The sequence below is a fragment of the Bidens hawaiensis genome, unplaced genomic scaffold (genome assembly GCF_021521415.1).
Source record: "Bidens hawaiensis isolate Kalapana, Puna unplaced genomic scaffold, B.hawaiensis_p1.1 tig00028540_1, whole genome shotgun sequence".
Taxonomy (NCBI): domain Eukaryota; kingdom Viridiplantae; phylum Streptophyta; class Magnoliopsida; order Asterales; family Asteraceae; genus Bidens; species Bidens hawaiensis.
This window is the reverse complement of record NW_027494675.1, coordinates 17,974-37,794: the sequence shown is the minus strand read 5'-3', so window position 1 is coordinate 37,794 and position 19,821 is coordinate 17,974. Positions and strand designations below refer to the sequence as shown.

The 19,821-nt window shown below is 33.8% G+C and overlaps 1 protein-coding gene across 1 annotated transcript; it reads left to right on the top strand.

The window, feature by feature from the left end:
• Nucleotides 1-14,911: 14,911 nt before the first annotated feature.
• LOC143577364 (CDPK-related kinase 5-like) lies at nt 14,912-18,611 on the top strand. The gene is made up of 11 exons (XM_077061214.1): nt 14,912-15,586; nt 15,665-15,795; nt 15,874-15,915; nt 16,008-16,116; nt 16,197-16,275; nt 16,388-16,684; nt 16,807-16,925; nt 17,005-17,112; nt 17,390-17,452; nt 17,549-17,716; nt 18,372-18,611. Exons 1-11 carry the CDS (start codon nt 15,065-15,067, stop codon nt 18,513-18,515), a joined length of 1,782 nt encoding a protein of 593 aa, XP_076917329.1. The 5' UTR covers nt 14,912-15,064; the 3' UTR covers nt 18,516-18,611.
• Nucleotides 18,612-19,821: the final 1,210 nt, after the last annotated feature.

The following is a 19,821-nucleotide window of genomic DNA, read 5'->3' as shown; positions in this document are numbered from 1 at the left end:
TACGGATTATATAATATCAATTGAATTACACAAATTGTGAAAAATAAATAAATACATGAATACTAACAGAAATATACATCAATATTAAATAAAAATAAAAGACATCTTATCAAACAATCCTCAATCCATGAAATTAGCTATATCAAGTTGGGACAATAACCTGAAATGATAAAATTAAATATTAATATTAATATCACATAATAAATAAATTATAAATTATAGAAGATTTGAATCATGTGAAAAAATGTAAAATTGATGTTATGATTTACAACCGGAAAAATTGAATCACGTCACCGAAAAAACGAAATAGTGAAGATCTCCATTGAATCTTCGATTTTGATATATAACCTAAACAGATTATAAGAAAAAAATCATATAGTTATTAACATAAACACAAAAAAAACGGAAAACAAAAATAATTATAACTGATATAAAACCTTACTGGAATAATATGATAAGAATATCAAATAGAGTATGAAATATAACTACCGGAATAATATTAAGAAATTTACGATCATGTTTTGTCAAATATTTCTTCTTAAAGTTTATCAATGATTCTATATAAGAATCATAATTTATGGCAATGAAAATATCATGTACCAAGAATAATTTGTTGGTACATAATATATATACAACAAAAAAATAAAATAAAAGATAATGTCCTCAAAGAAAAAAATCACAAATTAAAGAAGTAAGTAGTTAATGTAATAATAAAAAAAATAATGAAATGAATGGTAAGAAATAAAAAAACTTACAAATGTTTGATATAGAGGATGTCAGATGAACAATAGTCAGAAAGAGAATGCATGCAAGTATGAAATTAAATTGCATGGAAATGAACATAAATACAATATATAAGAGGCAAAATTTTGAATTTATTTTACATCTCATTTATTGTTGATAAATGAGATGAAATGGAATGTTTGACTAATCTTTTGAAAAATAGCTAATTTAGACATGATGTAATTAATTTCAAATTAAAAGCTGTAACCTTGCTATTTTAAAGAAGAAATCGAAAGTTGCTAAAAAAATAAAAGATTTTCAAATATATTGACCTACAACTAATTATTAGTAATTGAATCTATTTTTGATTTATTTAATTGTTAAGAAAATTAGAGAAGTGGAAGATATATGTGGAAATAAAGGGATTTGTCCAATAGAGAGGAGCCATGTGGAGGTAAGCTAATTTGTTTTAATAGTATAGTAGGATTACCTTCAAAGCTTGAATCAAAATTGATCTTGGATGCTAGATATTGGACGCAAAGAAAAAATATCTGAATCAAAGAATGATTAAATAGATGCCGGCTAATAAGTTACCCTATAATGGGGATTTGTAAATATCATTAAAAAAGTTTTTAATATTCTGGTTCTTCGATTCCACGTCTAGAACCGTTGGTTTTACCCAGAATCGAACTATTAACCGTTTAATGCAAATACTGAGAATCAAGAACCGTAAGGTAACACATGTTAGCGGTTCTAAGGCAACAGTTCGGTTTCGATTCCTCGGTTATGACAGTTCAAAACCGTTTTTTCTCACCCCCTAGTTTTACGTGAATTGCATTATTATTGTACCTCTTTTTTGCATGGAAAGTTAATATGAAATTAATATATTTATTTTCTTTTAGAATGGGACAGTCTATGGTATTACTAGGTGGTCACGGATTAGCTTGTAGTCGACCCTGGTTTGGAACCTCAATTTATCCTGAAGGGCATAACCCCTGGTTCCCGGGTCCTCCCAGCATCCTTGGAGGAACCTTCTCCTGATCTCCTCTGATACCACTTGACACCAATTACGCCATCAAAGATTCGAAATCATCTATTGTAACACAGACGAGATAAAACCCCATAAGGTTGTTAATATTTACTTGATTATCAATTTTTTTTTTATTTTTTTGAAATTTTATTACTTCTATAAATTGGTGTAACGAAATCGTGTTATAGACAGGGCATTTACATTTCAATCCGTCAAAATACGTGAGTGAAGTTTTCATAATGTAGATAGTGGTTTATGTGCTGTGAATGGAGGAGAGAGAAATGTAGTGATTTTTCTGTATATTTGAAAAATTATTGTTCATGTCTTATAATTCTTTAATATATTTTAAAAATGATTGTGAATTAATGAAAGAGAAATGATAATGATAAAAGTAAAAGAAAAATCTTATTTAATTGAAAAATAGACAAAATATAATGATTTTTTGTATAATTTTATATTTAAAGATAACAAATAAAATGAGAATTCTCTAAATAGTTGAAGATGACTATGAAGATAGAAGACCCGTCCATTGACCCAAGTACCATTAAATTAATCGGTCACATGCATCATGTGGCAACTTAACAAAAATATAATGAATAGTTGATATTTTAAATTGTTGTTTTAGCCCGTGTCACCATTGAGAGATTCTGATATTGTGATTATTGATTACTAATTTTTATCATTCTAATTCAACTCACTAACTCACTACCGATATTAGAGTACTCGCATCGCTTTCTAATTCAACTCTTTATTGTTCTTATGTTTTAAGATATATTTATATAAAAAAGAAGTAAAAAAACACCATTCAAATTACTCCTATGCCCATTCATAAATTACCTTTTATTTTTGTAATTTAAGAGCCGAACATAACATAGTTTTTGTTACGCGAAAATAAGAGATGGAATAAAATGAATTGTTGTGAAGAATATAAAAAATTAATGTATACTTGGTCAATGAAATGAAATCAATAATTACACAAAAAAATCTCATTTCGTCCACACACATTAAAACCATTTTTTCATTTCATTCACTTTTTCAACTTACTTTCTTGACACCACTGTCAAGACCACCACCACCACCTGACCACCACCACGTATCACTACCGTTTTTTTTGGGATAAAATTTTCCTTTTTTTGGCATAATTAGTTTTGTCATTTGTATTTCATTAACATGTCTTTTGATAGCTACGAAACAACATAAACTAATAATTCGTTATTTCGTTTCATTCTTATGGGTTAACCAAATAGAACAATGGAATAAAATGATTCATGTCATTCTCTTATTCATTTTAGGCCCTCAAACCAAATCGATACTAAGGTTGCTATAATATATTCTTATATTTACCAATTCATCATAGATAGCATATATCAACACCACTCCATTTCCTATTATTGTCACACCACAATCTACGGCGGAACATGCCGGGCGCGACATAATTTGTATCATAGCTCAGAAGACACTAAGTATTATACACATGTCAATATCTAAATTATTCATTTATATATCAAGTTTCAAAATCATATCATTGTTCTCAAATTAAATAACATTACAAAAGAAAATAAAAATCCATCTTTTTTTGACATGCAACCTAAAGTCCAAAATTACTCTTCAACTTCCTTCTTCATCCCAAAAAGTACATGCATCATGCGTGAAAATATATATTTTTGTCAGCATAAAGTTGAACAAGTAATCACAGTTCTGTGTATATATTATATTTAAAAGACAATTTCAAGTGATAAATATGAACCACTACAACTAGCGCAACAATAATGAATAAAATGGCCAATTCTCTCATCCCAAACGAGTCGAGTTACTCCGGAGGCGTATGATTATACTAATGAGGATAAGGATGATATACCAACCACCACAACAAAAATAAACACATAGTCACATTCTCATGTATCAACTAATTGAGCAATTTCAATTTACGCATATATTGAAATTGTAGTGAAAATCTATAGTAAGTTTAACTTGTGAACGCATAACGCCCCAAAATATAAAACGGTGAAAAAGAGGGATGTGAATTACTTACTTTAACAAGTGGATTAATGTGGATGAGATAAAAATTAGAAAATGGTTAAGCTCCTCGGGATTCGCCGACAAGAATTCATAGTTGTTAAATATAATATAATTATTTACAAACGAAACAGTAACGATATTTTATGATAGATTTGAGATTCGATATGTAATTAGGAATCATCATTATTATTATTATGGTTGTTGTTATTTTCATTATTATTATTATTAGTATAAATTTGCATTTATGTTTTATAAATAAGAGGTTAATATTGATAAATAAGTAGATATTTTATATTATTATTGATAAATAAATAGATATTATATATTAACAGGAAAGTTAAATGAAACAAAATAAGTTTATTTTGAACTTTTAAGATAGTCCGGTTTGTTAGGCGAACGGTAAAAATATTATTATTATACTTGTTACAAATAATATATATATATATATATATATATATATATATATATATATTGAAAGGTTAATAAAAGTCTAAAGACAAGAAGACAACAAGTCAAAGGTTAGATTTCGTAAAAACAACATTTATTTAATGATTTAAACACGAAATAATGATAAAATTAGCCAAAAGAATAAATAAAATAAATTAAATTAAATTAAAAACAAAACTAGGCCTGGGAGGACTCGAACTCGCATCTCCAGGCCGGTTCAAGTGTTTAACAATCATGCACCTACCACCGGGGCAGGTGCCTAACACGTTTATAACATGAAACCATTTATATAAATACTCTATTGATTCCTGTTCTTCCCCATTATGAACCCTAGATTATCAATTGGACTTAATTGATTAGTTTTGATTAAAATTGAATTTGGGTTATTGTTAATCACAAAAAAATGAACTGAATACTTAGATTAATTACCGGATATGATGATGGATTAAGGGTTAACGACACCTTCGCGTTCATGGCTTGAGCTTAGTATCAAAACTGCTATTAACAAAATAGTATGTTGAAATTAGGTTAGGGGTTTGTGTCGTGGTATTCTAGAGATGGTGTGGTAAATTTTAATTGTATTATACTCATGTATTTATAGTGTATTATGGACGAATTAGGCCGCGACTCCTATTTTGGCAAATTAGTTGTCAATAGTTAATATAATTACAATTAAAACGTCGGTGGGATGCGATTTTGTTAACAAAAGATTAGGTGAGATCAATTTTGATGATTAGGCCGTGAGTTAAGGCTCAAGAAATGGGGGGGGGGGGGCACCCGACGGGAGAGGGGGAGGAAGAAGAAGATTTTTTTGTTTATTTTGCAACTTGGTCCTTTGTCTTTGGTTGTGGGTTCAAATGTGGTTAAAAGTTTAGTTTATGGGTTGTTTTGCACATAACACATAGTTATTATCCATTAAATTAAAAACAATAATAAAAAAATATTGAACTATGTGGGATTTTTATTGATTAATAATCCGAATACAAAATGGGTCGGTTAACGGTTACAAAAACAAGAAACGAAAAACAGACATGTTACAACTATTTTCCCCAGTCTTTCTTTCTGTAACTAACACTAACCCTAGTCTATTAACTTAAAGCATGGGTTGCCTTATATATATCATCAAACCCTTATGCCCAAGATGTGACGTTGTCGCCCTTATCATGAAACCGCCTGTCGCCCCTTTTTGCATGACAGCAACAAAACTGACATACCGTGAAATTCCAGTAACCCTACCACAAAACTTTTGTTATTCCCACTGTTTATCTAAGCACCCACCCATCCCTCCAAACACCTAATCCAGTGGCTTTTAATTTGGTCGAATGACGAACAAAGGTTTTGCCAGATAAAATTAAGGGTTTTTTTTACTAGAAAATCGAGGTCTTTTATTTTTATTTATTTTTTATTTGGTCAACAAAGGGTTCTTTTTGCATGAAGATGTTACGTTTTAAACAAGTGAAACAGTAAAAAATCCAAGACCCAATACACGATCGAACAATATTTTCTCAAACACACGAGTGTTTTCTTATTATGTGAAAACAAGAAAAGAAAGATATAAGACAAACTTATATTCAATACAAGACACACTTGATATATTTCTACAACTAAACCTTACAAGTGTTATATAGGCAAACAAAAACTTAAGGAGTAAGGAAACTTATCTAGTAAGACTTTGAAACTTACACCAATCCTTATCCTTAACCTATTGAAATAAAGAAACTTGTCTACTAGCAAGACTTATCCATACTAAGACTTATCTACTAGAAAGACTTATCCATTATAGATACTAAAAAGACTTATCCATTAAGAAAACTTATCCACCAAGTATGACTTAGTTTTCTTTTAAGTCCCTTTAGTTATGATCTCCTCCAAACCACCCCTTTGAGATCAAACCGAACTACCCTTTAGCCTACTAATGTTGCTCATTTAACACTCTCTCTCAACAATTGCGTTCGTCATCCCGAGATCATTACAAAACTTCACCGTCTTCACATTAGTTAACGGTTAATGAACATATCGGCTTCTTGTTCGTTTGTATCAACATACTCCAACTCGATTTCACCCTTGAGTACCTTTTCTCTAATGAAGTGATAGTGAACTTCTATGTGTTTCGTTCTTGCATGAAACGTGGGATTCTCGGCTAGCTTTATTGATGATATATTATCACAATAAATTTTCACACTCTGGCTGACACTTTGATTTAGGTCATTCAACAATTGTACCAACCACACACACTCTTGAGCAGCCATTGTTGCTGCTCTATACTCGTCTTCGGTTGTGGATAATGAAACTGTTGGTTGCCTTTTGCTGCTCCACGTTACAGCTCCTGACCCAATCAAAAACACATACCCTGTTGTTGAACTCCTGGTAGTCAAGTCACGGGCATAATCAGCATCGCAATACCCACCCAATTCGATTCTTGACTCCCTCTTAAACATGACTCCGAAGCTAGGTGTTCCTTTAACGTGCCGTAACACCCTCATAACATCATCAAGATGTGGTTTCTTCGAATTCTGCATGAACTGACTTAACACTCCTACCGCATATGCTATATCCGGTCTAGTAAGTGTTATGTAAATAAGACTTCCCACCAATTTTCGATACATAGTTGTATCCGTCAACTCCTTTCCTTCCTCTGCTCGAAGTTGTAAATTGGTTTCCAATGGAGTAATCACCGGTTTGCAACTCGCCATGCCAAACCTACTTAAAAGTTCAACCGAATACTTATGTTGGTGTAACACAACCCCATTCGGTTCATACTTTAACTCTAATCCGAGAAATGACTTAACCTTCCCAAGTCTTTCATGTGAAACCGGGTACACAAATGTTCTTTTAACTGATCAATCACTGTAAACATACACTAGGACAATCGCCACCTTGTCTTCTTCGGACCAAACAAACAGGCTAGTATCGGCTATGATAGACACGAAACTATTGTGTTCTAGGAACTCTCCTATTTTCCCAAACCATGCCATTGGTGACTGTTTTAGGCCATACAATGCTTTCTTCAATTTTCAAACACAACCCGGGCGCTCTTTGTTCTCAAAAACTTTCGGTTGATCCATGTAAATTACATGATCAAGGTTTCCATACAGAAAAGCATTACTCACATCCATTTGCCACATGCTCCATTCCTTACTTGCTGCGATTGCAAGTAATACCCGAATCGTGGTTAATTTGGCAACCGGGCTAAACGTCTCGTCATAATCAAGCCCGTGTTGTTCTGAAAACCCGCGAGCTACAAGAAGTGCCTTGTATCGCTCGACTGATCCGTCCGTTTTTCCTTTGATTTTGAACACCCATTTTCACGATACCGTGTTTACGTTATCTACTCGGGGAACTAATTCCCAAGTTTGGTTCGTGACTAAGGCTTTGATTTCTTCTTCCATCGCCACTATCCACTTTCGGTTTTCTTTTGCATCTTCGAAAGATTCCGGTTCGGTCTCTTCATTCTCCACAGTTGCCACATTAGCATACCGAGGATTTGGTTTTCTTTGACGACTCGATCGCTTCAATCCATGCGCTTCGGAACTCGACGGTTCGAATTATTGGGTCGGGGGACTTCGGCCAGTATGCCACGGGCCTTGGTTTGAACTCCGGCTTGGTGCAGAGTTCGTCGAATCTTCAGTTTCGACTGGCCCAACGTTCTCGACATGGTCCAACCCATATTTCTCGTTGTCCGATTCTACTTTTCCAAGATTGAAAGTTACTTCAGTTTCAAGCTTCTCTTTCAATTTTTCAGAATCCGGTAACACTTCTCGATTTCAGGACCACCATGACGACATTTCTTCAAATATAACGTGTCGAGAAACATATATTCTCCCCGTATCCGGGTCGCAACATCGCCACCCTTTTCGTTCCGGATCATACCCAACAAAGTTGCACCTTGTTGCTTTCCTTTCCATCATGTGTCTAAGATGGCTCGGTATGAATACGTACCACACACACCCGAACACCTTCATATGGCTAACCTCCGATTTAAGTTTGAAAAACTTTTCAAACGGTGATATATTCTTCATATTTTGTTATGGTAAGCGGTTAGATATATATGTTGCAGTTCGCATTGCTTCAGCCCAAAACCGACCTGGTATATTTTTGTCGTGAATCATGCTCCCTGAGAGCTCGGTTAGGGTTTGGTTCTTTCTTTCACAGACTTCGTTTTGTTGCAGAGTATTAGAGCAAGTTAATTGGCGTTTAATCTTGAACTCTTTGAGATATTCATCGAACTCCTTCGATGTATACTCGCCTCCGTTGTCAGATCGGAGGCACTCGATATTGATCTTGGTCTCCCTTTCCGCCATGCTTTTAAATTCTTTAAATTTCATAAAAGCTTCCGATTTTTCTTTCATAAAATATACCCAAAGGTATCTAGAAAAATCATCAATGAACGTAATCATATGCTTCATAACCGTTATTGAAGCTTGTTTCACCGGACCGAACACATCAGTATGAATTAACTCCATGAGTTTCGTGGCCTGATAACTTGAGCTTTCAAACGGTTGTGCGTGAGCCTTACCAAATTGACAACCGGCGCACACCACACCTGTCCGGACATCCATCTTCAGTATTCCGGCTACAAGAGACTTTTCGATCATTAAGACAAGCTTATTGTACCCAACGTGACCGAGACGTTGGTGCCAAAGATCGATACTTTGGACCGTCTTAGTTTTCTCCACATAAGTCGTTCCCGCGGAAAGAACGTACGCTGTCTCGTTTTTCCTTCCTTGCATTATGGCTTTGGACGAGGTTTTGGACTTATCGAACACCTTGACATCATTTGGACCAAATAAAACGTACCGACCCATAGACGTAATCTGAGGGATCGATAGTAGATTATTTTTTACACCCGGGACACGGTATACATCATTTAATACAAACTCACCTTGTTTATGCGGTTTGAATCGTACGCCACCAACGTGTGCGATTTTGTGTCTCGAGTTGTCAGCTATCACAATCACCCGATTACCTTCATATTTGACCGAGTTTCTTAGATTCGCCTTTTCTCCGGTCATGTGGTTTGAACACCTGGAATCAACAATCCAATCATCCAAAGGATTGTCTTCGGTTTCGGTGTTCGCGGTTAAGGCCATCACATGTTCTTCGGCTGTAAAATTGGCTTCGGCATCCCAAGCACGTCTTCTCGAACTGTGTCGGCATTACCTTCATCAGCCGACTTCCCCGGGCAATCTTCGGACATGTGTCCATGTTTGCCACAATTGTAACACTTATATGGAAACCGCTTACCGGATTTTCCCGACTTCTTGTCGTTCATCGTTTCCCGCTGATTTGAGCTTTGTCCGGATTTGTAGTAATCCGACTTTTTGTATCGGTCGTTCCACTTTCGTCCTTGATTCCCGCTTGGTCGAAATTTTCCCTTCCCCCGGTTGGCATATAAGGCTTCGGTCTCGATCTTCGGGCTTGAAATCGAGATGTCACTGATCTGTTTAGCCAAGTGTTCTTGGCTTGCAAGAAGATTCTCGAATTCGACCAAAGATGGTTGTTTTGGCTATCCTTGAACTGCGGCTACGAAACTTCGATACTCGGTTCTTAAACCGTGTATTAAGATTCGTTTCATTCTAGCATCTCCAACTCTTGCTTCCGGATCAAGCTCCCCAATCTCACGACACAAGGTCTTAACCTTGTGAAAATATTGCGGAATCGTGAGATCTTTTTGAGAGATTGACAGAAGCTCGTTTTCAAGAAGTTGAAGCTTCGCGTCATTTTTCTTGGAGAAAAGTGCCGCCAAAGCATATTATGCTTCTTTTGGTGTTGCTAGGTCTCGGACGTGATCCAAAAGCTCTTCCTCGATCGTTGTTTTCAACGCGAACATAGCTTTTTTGACCTTTACTTTCCACTTGTTGATCTCCCCATTGGTGTCGATTTTCGGTTGGGTGGTGTCTGACCCTTGAACAACTTCCCACAGATCCTGGCCCTGTAGATACGAACTCATACATGTTGACCACGTGTTATAGTTTTGATTGTTCAATTTCTTCACGCCTCCAACAACTTGAAAATAGACCATGTTTAATGGGTTGACTCTGATACCACTTGTTTAATGGGTTGGCTCTGATACCACTTGTTACGTTTTAGACAAGTGAAACAGTAAACAAATCCAAGAACCAATACACGATCGAACAATATTTGCTCAAACACACGAGTGTTTTCTTATTATGTGAAAACAAGAAAAGAAAGATATAAGACAAACTTATATTCAATACAAGACACACTTGATATATTTCTACAACTAAACCTTACAATTCTTATATAGACAAAAAAAAAAACTTAAGGAGTAAGGAAACTTATATAGTAAAACTTTGAAACTTACACCAATCCTTACCCTTGTCCTATTGAAATAAAGAAACTTATCTACTAGTAAGACTTATTCATACTAACACTTATCTACTAGCAAGACTTATCAATTATGGATACTAAAAACACTTATCCATTAAGAAAACTTATCCACCAAGTATGACTTAGTTTTCATTTTTGTCCCTTTCGTTATGATCTCCTCCAAACTACCCTTTTGAGATCAAACCGAACCACCCTTTAGCTTACAAGTGTTGCTCATTTAACAGAAGACTGAAGAGGGTAATCGATGATGGTGATCTTGATGATCAATATCTAATATTAAAGTTCATGAGTTTGATTGAAGCGGTAGAAATTAGAAACCACATCTTTAAATATTTTTTTCTTTTGGATAAAAAACATCATAGGTACGAGTGTATAACCACGGTTTTGGTTCATGCATGTAAAACACACTAGATTTTAAAAATTGCTTGAAAGCTTACATTAACTTTTAAAAATAACCTTGCTTGCCATTTACATATACCCCCCCACCCCACACCACACACACACCACACTTAAGTTGATAATCTCATAAATTGTTGAACAATGTTAACATATCAAAACACCCTTTAAATGATTATGTTGTACTAATCACTTTTCTAAATCTTATCTCGGGGTGTGATAATTGTAATTACTAGTCCATGTTTAATTCACAAGCAACACTTTTCTTAAGTTTGAACTTGAAGCACAAGCCAATTCGGCCATTAATAATTAATAATATTTAATATAAAAGGATTAGAAAATTGAAAAACCGATAAAAAAAACATAACTACATTTGAATGTTTGATAATTCTTAGACGGCTTGTTTTAAAATCGGTCCTTTTCATGTTTTTTTTGTTTATATATATGAGGTGTTGTCCATTTCTCCATTCGTATTTTTCTCCTTGTTTTAGTTTGGATGTGTGTTGTTCTCGGTTAAAATATTAAATAATTTGATTTATTTATACGAATACATTTATGAGCATGTTTGGATTGAATTTGAAAAATGCTAATTGGCTTATTGATGTCTTCAAAAAGCCAATCAGTTTAAATGTGTTTGGCAATCACAAAAACATCCTTATTTTAGCTTTTTGAAACAGTTAAAAAGCAGTTTTCAAAAAGCTTCAAATCATGGCTTTTCAAAATGGATTTTTGAAAAAGCCAATAAACATGTTTCAAACTCAATTCCAAACATACACGAAGAGGTTTTCTCACAATAGAGTAGACATCGAATTATTTCAAGGTAAAAACATGGTTCAAATAATTTAATCTTTCAAGTTATTTTGTATAGTTTTAACATCTTTAGCTAATTTATTATTTGCAATTATACATTTAACTATATTACCTTTTATAGCATCATCGTTAGACTATGATAGATGAATGGGTGGTGGTGACAGGTACAAGCACACCGAACAACATACTAAGGAATACTACCTTTGCTATCATTAGCTTCATCTTATAGTTAATTTTGAATATAACAGGTCATTTGCATGCCACATAAGGTAACACTATGATTACAGTGAGTATTAGATAAAAAGCATAAAAAAGCCTAGACACGATAAATAAATAACATGATCAAATGATAAAGACAATGACAATAACTTGAGAAAGATGTATCAATCAATACATCGACCCAAAAACATTGCAAGTGTCACGAAAATATCATAAACAACCCTTAAGGTCGTACTGTGAAAAAGAGTTTTTAACTACCATTTTCATGATATTTTGGGAAATTTTATGACACCAGCCAACGTCAACTTTTACGGATTAGTTTGTGTAGTGATAAACTCAACATCATCGTTTTATCATGTTGTTTATTTATTCTGTCTTGTTCTTTTCATAACTTCAAATAAATCAATGTTTTTCGAAAAATAATGCAAGAGAGATAGATATATACACAACATGTTTCATGCTTCTAAATACAGAAAATGTCATAAAAATATATATATAGGATCGTTTGAGTCTCTCGTGTTACGAGAGTTTATTTAGGTTTTTGTTTTTAGTCGTTTTGCTATTTTATATTTTGTAATGATTTGTTTTATTTTTTAACGAATTTTGTTTTAATTTAATACGTATATATGTAAGTTTCTTACATTCATTATATGTTTTAAAGTTTATGCTCTTTCAATTGAGATGTGTATGTTTTTTTAGATTTTTAACAAACAAACATAAATGAACATTAATATGTTGATTTTTTTAAACGAATAAACAAACATGAACATAAATATTTGTCTTATGAAAAAGGGGCAGTTGATGTAGGTGACGATAGTGGTAGATGCATGAGAGTGGAGCTTGACGATAATGGGTGGTAATCGAAAGTTAATCGGTGATAGAGAGAATAGGCCAGCGACGGAGAATATGATAATGAAAGGATTTCATAAATAAATAAGATGTTATAACATATTTATGGGTTATGCAGGTTTGGTGAGACCCATGACCTGCGGAAATTATTGTTTGATGACTATAATGGGTTATTTCACAAATAAATAAGATGCTATAATCCGTCTAAGGGATATCCGGGTTTGGTGAGACCCATGACCCGCATAAATTATTGTTTGATTATGAAAGAGTTTCACAAATAAATAAGATGTTATAACTCATTTAAGGAATATCGCGGTTTGGCCCGTGAATTCATGTCAAACGCATGAGAAACCTCAAATAACAAATCAAGCAATTTTGTGACTTGAGAGGGGTGAAGAGTAACCAGAGAGCGACACATTGGATTTTCTAAGTAGACATTTATATAACTAGATAGCTTAACCATGTTAGGATCTGTATGTAACATAGATTTAAATAACTAAATTTATTCAAACGATGACACAATGTGAAATACAAAAACACGTGTTAAACTTTTTATATAAATATGTATTATACTGTATAATAAATTACATATTAAAAAATATAACAATATGAAAAATAATATTTACATATTGGAAATTTCCAAATCTTAATTATTTATTTGTATACAACATTTATAGTTTATTTGTAACTTTTATATTTTTTTAGGGCTGGCCTGTGAGTCAGCAAAACAAAGCAAGGACTTTAGGCTCACGCCTAACATTATATAGGAGTAAATTCAAAGTTATAAGCATTATTTTTTAATTCACAATTGTCATGAAATGATCACAAAATATCATTTTGATTTAGGTCTTCAAAATCATTGAGCCGACCCTATATATTTCATGTCTTCATGTTTATCTTTATGTTCTTAACAACGAATATACGAGTATAAAATACATAAATAACTAGTTGGTTTCCTCTTTGATTTCTCGCTTGGACAATGTGGGACGAGATATACTTTTCTTTAACTTTAAAGTGTCAGGTGCCACGACCGGCCATCTTTTAGTTTATTAAATAGAACATATAGTCAGTTGGAAACTCAAAAACATATATTTTTAGTTCTTATTTTATTTAGTTGAGTTTTGACATCGTAACGAACATAATTGAAACCAACCCAATTTGCATTGACTCACCACTGTAACGCCCGGGTGTTACCGACCGATATTTGTTTTTATTTTATTTTAGTTCCGGTACCGTAACGAACGTAATTGAAACAGACCCAATTCGGGTCTAGTTACCGCTGTAACACATGGGTTTTATCGACCTAGTAAACGTCGTCTTAAATATGTTATTTTTTGTATCATAAATTATATGACCATTTTGGTCATTTACTAATTCAATTTTTCGGTTTAGCGCCAATACCATAAAGAAACTAAACGATAATTCGTGTCAGTTCGATCATAAGTTATATTTGTTTTTTTAGGATATGTTAGTTTTTCTTATTACAAGTTAAACTATGTCGCAACTTTTTATGTGTAAGTAATTATTTTTCTAATTTTTAGTGTCGGTTACAAACCTAGCTTTATTAAAAAAATAGCTTTATTAAAAAAGGTAACAACTTAATTATTGAAAGATCAAATCATTTGAAAAAAGTATAGAAAATATAAACTTCTTAACTTAATAAGATTAAAAAAAACACAGTTTCGAAAATTTTTAATTCCCTTAAAATACATCTTAAAAACAAAATAAACTTTATTAAAAACAAACATAGCGTTACACTTCTTATTCATACATTTATTATTATTTCATTAAAAAATTAATAATCACCCCATGTTACATGTTATGACGGAAGACTAAGCGAGTAGAATGTTTTCACTGGTTGGATTCTTAAGCTAAACGATTTTTAGCTCATCACATTATCGTCACTTTAGGCGAGTGTTCACGTGCGTTGGCCTTAGGTGATGGTTTTTCCTAAATCAGTAGACGAGTGTATCTTGATGTAATTAATTTAGCAATTAACCATTTGCCAGTTAAAAATAAAATAAAATCAAATACAACACAATCAATCTCTCTCTCTCTCTCTCTCTCTCTCTCTCTCTCTCGCCATTAATATACATACAGATCTCCATCCTGCTTAGTAAACCCTGAATACAAATTCAAAATGTTGCATCACACAATGCTTCTTCAACAAATCTAACACCATCTTTTCTTTCATCCTCATTATTAATTAATTAATTAATTATGGGTGGCTGCACCTCAAAACCCTCCACCGGATCCAATTATTCCGGCCACCATGAAACCCACATCCCAGATGATAATAATAATAAAAATAATAATAAACAAACCACGTCCAATCATAATAATAATAATAACAAACCCACAAACCCAGAAACGTCACCGTTTTATCCCTTTTACACTCCCAGTCCTGGCCGGAATTGGTTCTCAAAAAAATCATCTCCGGAGACAACCCCAAGTTCAAATACGACTCCCCGGAGGTTTTTACGGCGGCCGTTCCCGCCGCCTTCGCCGGCGAAGCATATTAAGTCTGTGCTGGCACGGCGGCAGGCGACCGGAGCGGTGGGAAACACGGCGGAAGTGGGCGGACTTGATAAAAGCTTCGGGTTTTCGAAGCATTTTGGGAGTAAGTATGAGATTGGTGAAGAAGTGGGTCGAGGGCATTTTGGGTATACTTGTAAAGCTACCTTTAAGAAAGGTGAATTCAAAGGTCAACATGTTGCGGTCAAAGTTATCCCTAAGTCAAAGGTTTGACTTTTTGGATTTCTAGCTGATTTGGTTTGATGAATTGGATATTAATTTTTGATTTTAATTGTTATTTTGTAGATGACAACAGCTATAGCTATTGAAGATGTAAGAAGAGAAGTTAAGATTTTGCGCGCGTTGACTGGACATAACAACCTAGTTAAGTTCTATGGTGCTTATGAAGATCATGAAAAAGTCTATGTTGTCATGGAGTAAGTTCTTTGTTTTGTCCATTGTAACTATGCTTCTTGCTATTTGTCAGGTAACTTATATCGATTGAACGGTTTTAGGTTATGTGAAGGAGGCGAGCTCTTAGATAGAATACTTGCAAGGTATGATTTTTATTAGAGTGCAACTAAAATGATCAAATATATGTGAATACCGATTTAATTGAATTAATCTGGTTTAAAATTTATATCTCTAGAGGTGGGAAGTACTCAGAAGATGATGCTAAAGCCGTGTTGATACAAATATTAAATGTGGTTGCGTTTTGTCATCTTCAAGGTGTGGTTCACCGTGACTTGAAACCAGAGGTGACCTAGTTTAAACATTTATATAACGAGTTATGGATAAGTTTTATCGTTAGTGTAACTGTTTTTAGTAATTGCATCAGAATTTCTTGTTTACGTCAAAGGATGAAAACTCGCCACTAAAGGCCATAGATTTCGGTTTGTCAGACTTTGTGAAACCTGGTATTGTTTATTCTTGGTTTCTCTCTTTACGTATACATACGTGTTTGTGTATGTCGTTTATGCATGTATTTTGTGTGTGAATTTTAATATTTTATGTATGGATGGTTTTCAGATGAAAGGCTTAATGATATTGTGGGAAGTGCGTATTATGTGGCACCTGAGGTTCTACATAGATCATATAGTACCGAGGCGGATGTTTGGAGTATTGGTGTTATAGCATATATTCTTTTGTGTGGCAGCCGTCCTTTTTGGGCTCGATCTGAATCCGGGATTTTCCGGGCTGTTTTAAAAGCAAATCCAAGTTTTGATGAAGCACCCTGGCCCACACTATCGCCTGAGGCCAAAGATTTTGTCAAAGGGCTATTAAACAAGGATCCTAGGAAAAGATTGACGGCTGCTCAAGCCCTCAGTAAGATTCTCCCAACCATTTATGTTTTGGTTGCTTTAAACACGGCCCGGTCCACTGGCTGTAAATACAGGTCAATGGTTAAGTGGTAAATCTTGAATTGATTATGGTCTGGTATGGAGCAGGTCATCAGTGGATTAGAGATAAAAATGGAAATGAAGTGAAAGGGCCTCTTGATATCTCGACATTGAGACTAATGAAGAGTTATATGCGGTCTTCCGCTCTTCGTAAAGCTGCTTTACGGGTGTGTTATCTGTTCATTTGATGCATGCCGAGAATTATCAATTTGTGTTTGTTTTAATTATTTACCTCTTAAATTGCAGGCGTTATCTAAGACGTTGACTGTAGATGAGTTGTACTATTTAAAGGAGCAGTTTTCTCTGTTGGAACCGAGCAAAAACGGGTCTATAAGCATGGAAAATATCAAATCGGTGAGCACCCAATGCACTTATCTTATTAAGAAACTACATTTGTTTTATAGAAAAAATTTTGCAAGTACAAGGTTAAAAAGTACAATATATTATTATTTTTGCACGAAAAAGTCTGATCTAATTTTGGTATATCCTAAATTTATAAAAAGTACATGAAAATGTCGCTCAAACTTATTTGACAAGTTTAGGGACTTAATATACCAATATTAGATTGCTGGACTTTTTTTTATGGTATTTACAATATTAAAGGCTCTCAGTATTTCATGAACCTACTCAGGCGTTGATGAAACATGCTACGGATGCCATGAAGGAATCACGAGTCCATGATTTCCTAGCATCGGTAAGTCACTAATAATATCTTTTTATCCTAAAACCATCATTTAATTGCATGCTTCATGATCATCAATATTCATCATGCATGTTTCTATGATCACAGCTTAGCGCTCTACAATACCGAAGGATGGATTTCGAGGAGTTTTGTGCAGCTGCCATAAATATCTATCAGCTCGAATCTCTTGATAGATGGGAACAACATGCTCGTTGTGCCTATGAACTCTTTGAAAAAGATGGCAACCGAGCCATCATGATTGAAGAACTTGCATCTGTAAGTCTCCTCCGTCTAGGGGCGTGTGTGAAACCGAAATAACCTGCCTGTAACGGAAATAACCGAACCAACCCAGAACTGACAGTTTGATTTTATATTTTTTTAAAAAACCAATTTTCTGGTTCTATTTCGGTTCTGCGTGCATCGAAGACTGAAAAAAACCAAACCGAATTGACTTTTATAACCAACTGAACTTGTAAAAACCAAAATAACTGAGTCCAACCCAAAATTGACGGTTTTGTTTTATGTCTTTTCAAAAACTGAATTTCTAGTTCTGTTTCGGTTCTGCATTTACAGAAACTGAACAAATCAAACCGGACCGTAAAAAAGGAAAATACAGACTTTTGGTATTTAATCTATGGATTATGATTTTATTTTTGAATGTAAGTTAATAAATGATGTAGCCCAAAAGTTAGACACAAATGTGCAATAATCAACTACTCATTAATTAACAAAAAGTTTTAGGCCCAAATTCAATATTTGGGTCATTTTTCTTTTTGCACAGAAATTTTAATCCCAAATGGGAAATTGAAACCGAGTCGAACCCATGTGAAGAACGAAAAACCGAAACTCAATAGTTTTCAAAAACCAATTTTCGTTTGTGGTTGGATTTGAGCCAAAAACCGATTACTAAAGCTTGTATTAATTTGTCTAGGAACTTGGCCTCAGTCCATCAGTCCCAGTTCACGCAGTTCTTCATGACTGGATCAGACACACGGACGGGAAGCTCAGTTTCCTTGGATTTGTGAAACTGTTGCATGGTGTCTCGAGTCGGGCACTTGCTAATAAACCTCAATAACATTTGTTTATGGGTTTGGGTGGATCATGGTGTAAAGATAGATGTCTTGCATTTGTTTTTGGATTTGTTGCATTAAAGGTGGGAAATGTTGTTAATACTAACGTCTACTTTGTCGATTAAAAGATGTACACTGGTTCCCCAAATGTTGAATCTTGATTATTGTTGGAAGTTGGAACTTTAACTTGCACGATCAAGGCCTTTTGTGGCTCTGTTGATAAACTTGCAATTTTAGTAAGACATGTCTCTTTGACCCTGTACGACAATGTCTTGGACCGGTTATTTTGTTCCGCTTGTGATCGTGGATTACTGATTCGGTCTTGCTTATCGTGGACCAGTTATTTTGTTCCGCTTATGACCAGTGTGTCACACTGGACGTAATTAATTGATAAGACAATGTGTCGAAAGATATTTAAGATTGACCTTTTTATGTATAATTCTTTTTAGTTCAACTAAAAAAGCCTCATTAAGTATAAGAATTAAAATTAGTTACCATTAAAAGATAATTTCATATATCTTTTCTCCAAACTTACATAATATGATGTAATAAATCAACAAAAGATTTGTATAAATTATATATACAAGTACAACTATAATCATTCAACGAAAACTTGCATAAAAGTTACTTAAAATGAAAGAGAAAGGTAAAACAATAGCGTTATAGTTTGCATCTAATGTAAGTTTTAAGTATATCAATAGTTTTTTAATCAGATAAATATGATATAATTCCTGTTTTTAAAGGTTATATGCATGCAAATTCAACCTACCATTTTTTTTTTAAGATTTTCAAATCCAACACCATTTTCTTAAGAAAATGAACCTCCAAAAAAACCTAACAGAGCGTCCGAGCTGTTTGAAGGAATTAAGGGGGTGTTTGGTACAGAGAATGGAATTGTAGAGAAATGGAATAGAGAAATGGAATTGCAGAGAAAGGGAATTGGTCTGGAGAATGAGAATTGACTGTTCTGTTTGGTAGTACAGAGATTTCAGTAGAGAAATATAGCTGAGAATCATTTCTCTTGTTTGGTACATAGAAAATAAACAGAGAATTATATCAACTTTATCATTAGCACACGTATTTTTTTCATAACAAATATTTATTAAAAAATAAAAAACATATAAAAAGATGCATAAATTCCAACCAAAATATGCATTGATCAAACCAATTCACATACAAAACATAGTTTTTAAGCAAAAAAACATCAACCATAGTTAAAACCAATTCACATACAAAACATACTTCAACCATACACAACTATCCCATTGAACCATCGGTATACAACTCGACCATCTCAATTTTCTCTTCTAT